The 6,354-nt window shown below is 43.8% G+C and overlaps 1 protein-coding gene across 1 annotated transcript; it reads left to right on the top strand.

The window, feature by feature from the left end:
- The first annotated feature begins 842 nt into the window (after nucleotides 1-842).
- LOC122541643 (uncharacterized) lies at nucleotides 843-5,600 on the top strand. Its single transcript, XM_087978774.1, has 3 exons — nucleotides 843-1,086; nucleotides 1,180-1,517; nucleotides 4,103-5,600. The coding sequence occupies exon 3, from the start codon at nucleotides 4,553-4,555 to the stop codon at nucleotides 5,396-5,398; it is 846 nt and encodes a 281-aa protein (XP_087834900.1). The 5' UTR covers nucleotides 843-1,086; nucleotides 1,180-1,517; nucleotides 4,103-4,552; the 3' UTR covers nucleotides 5,399-5,600.
- The last annotated feature ends 754 nt before the right edge of the window (nucleotides 5,601-6,354 follow it).

Raw genomic sequence — 6,354 nt, 5'->3', positions numbered from 1 at the left:
AAACAATCACAAATTAATGTGAATTCATTTACTCTGTATCAGAACTTATAATTGCAGAAATAACATTAATTCACCTATATCCCACAATCTGAATATCTGAGGTACATAAGTCTTGATCCTGATCTAGGTGTGAGTGACCCAGGTTAAACCTACACACCAGGGTCTGTTTACATGGAGCGTGATTGTAACTAACCACTGCTGTAGCTTCTCTGTGAATTTTGATGGGAGGGGGAGGGGGGTGTGATGGTAGTGTGAAAAGTTTATTCCATTCCCATTGCTGTCCCTTCAAATTCGCGTGAGAGTGATTTTTCAATGTCCGGTGCCCCTCCCTCCTGTGCATGTGCTGATCCTGCCAGTGCACAGCATCACTGTCTTCGGTGCTTAATGTCTTTCTCTTCCGATCTGCTGTCAAACACATTCGATGCTGCACATCCCACATTGATGTTGTCAGCATGAAAGTCTCTGAGGATGAAGAATGTTATTCTCATACTAGAAATCTCTGTCAAGCAGTATTTAGATGGGACAATGACAAATTTAAACCCCGCCTGATCTGCTGCTCAAAGTCACCTCCATATCCCCGGTCAGTTTCCCAAGTTTCAGGAAACTCCTGTTGCCCCAGAAATATTTGGACTGACTGTGAGAGACATCAATCGGAGAGCCCACCCATTCTGCCCATTGTCTCCTCTTCCTCTTCCAGAGCTGGTTCACTTCCTATAGGGACTGAAAACCAAGTGAGGAGATGGTGAGCGAAGGAGCAGCTTTTATACAAATTGTATCCCATAATATCCACACCAATCTTCAGGCAATCTGACTATGCTGTGGGCAGTCAGGGGTGGAAATGTCCCTTATGCTGTGTGAGAAGATCCAGCTGAGAGAGCTGTTTACTCGGTGCTTTGTGCTGAACTGTGTGACTGGAGCTGTGTGTTGGATATTGAGTGTGTTTATTGGAAGCATTTCCCTCTGATTTCCAGGCTGAGTTTTGTTGGTGACTCATTCCTGAATGAGAGGGTGAGGTGTAATTATCTGGGAAGTGAAGAGTGTCTGAGGATCCTTACTCGTTTCCTGTTGTTGAGTTTTATGCGTGTGGTAGGTGCTGTTTATTATCTTGTGGATGGTAAATGGTCACTTGTGTGTTTGAATTGAGATGTTGATATTTGCTTTCTTTTCAAATCCCTCAAGGTCACATCCCACCCTATCTCTCTAACTCTCCCAGGAAAGATAAGCCTTACATTTATATACAGATTTCATAACCACCAGATGTTCCAAAGTGCTCGCCAGCAAATGAAGTACTTTATGAATTGTGGATGATGCCATAATGTCAGAAAGTGGCAGACAGTGTGTGCAGAGCAATCTCCCACTAACATTGTGATGGTGTATGATTCCTAATGAAGGGCTTATGCCTGAAACGTCAATTCTCCTGCTCCTTGGATGCTGTCTGACCTGCTGTGCTTTTCCAGCACCACACTCTCGACTCTGATCTCCAGCATCTGCAGTCCTGACTTTCTCCTAGGCTGTTGGTAAGGCCTTTTCTGGTGTACTGTATCCAATCTGGTCATCCTGTTATAGGAAGAATATTATTAAACTGGAGAGGCTTCAGAAAATATTTACCAGGCTGTTGCTGGGAATGGAGGGTTTGGGTTTTAAAAATAGGCTGGGAATTTTTTAATGTTGAAGATTGAAGGGTTACCTTTATTGAGGTTTATAAAATCATGAGAGGCATAGATAAGGTGGTAAAGGCCCTTTACCTAAGGTAAGGGAGGTTAAAAGCATGGGGCATGATTTTAAGGTGAGAGGAGAAAGATTTAAAAAAGACAGAGACAACTATTTTATACAGAGTGATTTGTGTGTGGAATAAACTTCCAGAGGAAGTGGTAGATGCAAGTACAATTACAATGTTTAAAAGACATTTGAATAACTTCATGAATGTGAAAGATTTGGATGGAAATGGGCCAAGTGCATGCAGGTGGGACTAGTTTGGTTTGTGAACATGGTCGGCATGAACGTTTTGGACCAAAGGGTCTGTTTCGATGCACTGTAACGCTAAATGTTTTGTCAGTGACATATTGATATCATCCCTTACAGACTGTTGACTTTTGAAAAGAGATTTGAAGTCTTGGTGAGCAATTTAAAGGAATTGCATGACAAGATTTCAAGTTTTCAATATTTTACTCCAACAAAGCAAAAAAACATTACCTAAACTACGAGAAAGTGAGGACTTGCCATCGCCAAACCCTAACCACCTGATGCCTAAAGGAAGAATGCCTCATCTTCCGCCTTGGGGCACTGCAACCTCATGGAATTAATGTGGATTTCACCAGTTTCCCCATTTCCTCTCCCACCACTTTATCCCAGTCCCAACCTTCCAACTCGGCACCGCTCCCTTTTGACCTGTCCATCATACTCTCCTACCTATCACCTCTCCCCCACCTTCATCTGCCTATGGCATTCTCAGCTACCTTCCCCACAGCCCCACCCCTCCTCACATTTATCTCTTAACCCCTCCGGCCCATAAGTCTCATTCCTGATGAAGGGCTTATGCCCCAGAAATATTTGGGTGGGATGTGACCTTGAGGGATTTGAAAAGAAAGCAAATATCTACTGCTCCTTGGATACTGCCTGACCTGCTTTGCTTTTGCAGCACCACACTCTCGACATTGTCTAAAATACACCAAGTCAGCAACCATTTATTTATTCATGCATAGGATGAGAGCATCACTGGATAGGCAGCACTTATTGTCCAATCAGAGGGTAGTTAAGAGTCAACCACATCGCTGTTGGTCTGCAACCTGACCAGGTAAGAATGGCAGTTTCCTGCCCTAAAGAGCATTAGTGAACCAGATGGATTTTTCTGATAATCAATTCATGGTCATCATTAGACATTTAATTCCAGTTTTTCTAAACATTGAATTCAAATTGCACCATTTGCTGTGGTGGTGTTTGAACTCAGGTTCCCAGAACATTACCTAGGCCTTTGGATTAACAGTCCAGTGATAATACCACAAGGCCATCATCTCCCCTGAGCACACTGAATTGCAGAAGAAATGTCTCTCTTTAATTTAACAGAACTAAATATATCATGGTTATAATTTAGATTCTGCGTTCTCCAGAATCTCAGTTTTTGAAGGAACTGAGTCCAAATTCAAATCCATCTTTCAAGAGATGCACTTTACCTAATTCACTGAATCATAACTTTCAATGATCATCAGAAGCTGTTACTCTGAGTTTTACAGAGAAGCACTGAACCAATTGCCAATCTTCCTCTGCCTCACCAGGACAAATTTTCCAGAGTTTTAAGATAGTCACATTAATGTGCCATGTTAATGCGAGACTGTGTTCCCTGTCACATTCTGCTTGGCAGTCCACAGAAGAACACCTTCTCCTCCCTTCTGATCACACTGGCTGCAGTCCTCGAGGCCTGTCTATAATCTGTCTCACTCTCTGTCTGTAATCTCAGAGACTGAAAGTCTGTTCAGTTAGTCCCTGCTGCTGTTGTCCTTGTTTTCAGGTGTGATAACTTTGCATCTTGCTCAGGAAGTTTCAATCTGTCCACATGGTAACCAGACCATGTGGCCTGTTGTCAGGCAGAATTGTATGATCTCGGAGTAACCTTCATGGCGGTTGTTTTAAATTTATAGTATTACAAAGACCAATAAAGCACACTTGGCCTCCACCTGCTTGAAAGGGAGAACTTGTGTGTTTGAAGGGACTTTTCCTAACACCTCAGGAGGAAGCATACCTAGGATGATGATTGAGGAGCTTCGGATCTTTCCAGATTGACAAGTTTCAGTTATATTACTTTCAGTGAGCTCATACTCTCCATTGCTGTCATGGTGCCTGTGAAAATGAGGGTTGGGCAGAGGAAAGAAAGTCACTGCACTGTCTGCTCCTGGTCTTCATCCAGTGTCCTTGTTGGAAACAGAGGGTGTATGATGGTCAAGTGAGGAAAAAGAAAGGACCTGTATCTGATTCCTCTCCACAGAGGCGAATGGCTGACTGGCATTTACTGTGGAACAATCCCTAACTGAGGAGTCAGCCCCTTCAGTTCATGAGGAGGAGCAAATTAAAGTTGGAGGAAATCACATTTCCTTTTCCTGTTTTACAGAAGGATTGCACTGTACTAAACCAGAGAATACAGAGACGATAGACAGCACAGATTCTGACCATCATCGAAAGAACAATTGTACAACTGTGGGAAAACATCCAATCCCTTTACAGCATTGCTCAACACAGAGGAGTTCTAACATTGAAACCATCATCTGGAAATCAGTCAGATCAGAGGAGCTTTGACATATCATCAGACCTGAAACTGGTCAGTGGTGTGGAGCTTTCCATCAGAACCAACCTTCTTGAAGGTTCAGCTGTGGGTGTCGATCAGGGTGAGGCTGGAGAAAAATGAGTGGCTCCAAATGTGGTGAGAGCTTCAATCATTCAGCAAGCTTCTTGAACGAGTAATTCTTTCCTGTAGGTGAGAGACTGTTCAAGAATTGGGAGTATTCCACAGATTCATGATGTATCCTAACACACTTCAGTTGTCCATGAGCTGAGCAGCAACATGGAAGGAAAACGATTTGAGTGTGAATTTTGTGACCGAGCTTTTATACACTTATCGAGGCTGGTGAGTCACCAACGCATTCATACTGGGGAGAAACCATTCAAATGCGAGATTTGTGACCAAGCTTTTGCACACTCATCAACACTCGTAAATCACCGACGGATTCACACTGGGGAGAAACCATTTAAATGTGAAGTGTGCAACAAATCATTCTCACGGTCATCAACCTTCCTCATGCACAAGTACATTCATACAGGAGAGAAACCATTCACATGTGAGGTGTGTATCAAATCTTTCTCTGATTTATCAACCCTTCGTGCTCACCAACGTACTCATAACAGGGAGAAGCTGTTCACATGTGAAGTATGTGACAAAGCCTTCACACAGTCATCAAACCTCCTGCGCCATCAGACAATCCACACAGGGGAGAAACCCTTCAAGTGTGAGGTTTGTGGTAAAACTTTCCCGACATCTACCAGGCTTCTGATGCATCACAGGATTCACACAGGAGAGAAACACTTCAGGTGTGAGGTTTGTGAGATGGCTTTCACTCAATACTCACATCTCCTGATGCACCAGAGAATTCACACAGGGGAGAAGCCTTTTAAATGTGAAGTGTGTGCTCGAGCCTTCACACAGCCATCGACACTCATGCAACACCGACGTATCCATACAGGGGAGAAACCATTCACCTGTCATCTGTGCAATAAATCATTTTCAAGGTCATCAACCCTCCGTAACCACCAACGCACTCACACAGGGGAGAAACCATTCACATGTGAGCTGTGTGCCAAAACCTACAGACACTTGTCAACACTCCTGGCCCATCAGAGGATCCACACTTGAACTGGGAGGTTTGCTCTGATGTTCTCTCTGAATCTTCAATCCTGCTGAACATCATGGCATTCCCGCAGGAGAAAAAGCATCCGGGTGTAAGAGTATATATCAAAGCTGTCAAATAGTCAGTATTTCTACTGGAACATGAATGCACTCACACAGGAGAGATTGCCAATTAATGTGAGTTCTGTAATAAAGTCTTCACACAGTTTCGGATCTCCTGAAACATCAGTAATATCCACACAGGAGATAAACCATTCCATTGTGCCATGTGTCACAGTTGTTGTGCCTTCTCCTGCTCTCTTAGCATCTCCACGTGGATGTGAACCACGGTCACCTGCTTCTATTGCACTGAGAGCTGTCTGTGTTGTTTCCCCTCTCTTGCTCACACAGCGGGAGCTGTCATTCCAAATCACTGTCTATCTCAGCAGGGTCTGTCACAAACCTCTCCCTCCATTCGTCCTAGTGTTTCAAAAAGCCAATTTGACCCTTGATCCAATTTTCAAACATTACCAAAAGAAGACATCAGTATGCATTGAAGCTCCTGTATCAATTCATCATCCTTTCAGTGCAGCGTTAGGTCCAAGTCACTCACTGACTCTCACTCTGTTCAAGAAGACAATCAGATACTCAGTGGTTAGAAAGGCTTCAGCTTCTGATTGACCAGCATAAGGACCCAGGGGAGGAACCATTTCCTGGGGTAGTAATGGAGGTACTTCAATTAGCCTCAGTGTCTCTGGTCTATGGAGCAGGAGAATCAGACAGGAATCCCATTCCTCATCAGAGAGCCCAGCTGGGAAGTCAAGGGAGGGCAGGATGTGTCTCGGCTCTGACAATCTCCATTGTATCACAACATTCACTCTGTTGATGTCCACATGCTGAACGGCCATTTGAACAGAGCACAAGAAGCCAGTCAATGTCAACAGTCTGTTCTCCAGATCAGCACCTTGAGAATTGCAGGAAAT

The sequence above is a fragment of the Chiloscyllium plagiosum genome, unplaced genomic scaffold, assembly GCF_037043375.1.
Source record: "Chiloscyllium plagiosum isolate Xiang-an unplaced genomic scaffold, Cpla_swu_hap1 HiC_scaffold_35, whole genome shotgun sequence".
NCBI lineage: Eukaryota > Metazoa > Chordata > Chondrichthyes > Orectolobiformes > Hemiscylliidae > Chiloscyllium > Chiloscyllium plagiosum.
Note: the sequence above shows the minus strand (reverse complement) of the source record. Positions and strands in the feature narration are given on the sequence as shown.

Excerpts from the sequence above, each read along its gene's own strand:
- LOC122541643 (XM_087978774.1), top strand. The coding sequence starts at position 4,553 with ATGGAAGGAAAACGATTTGAGTGTGAATTTTGTGACCGAGCTTTTATA.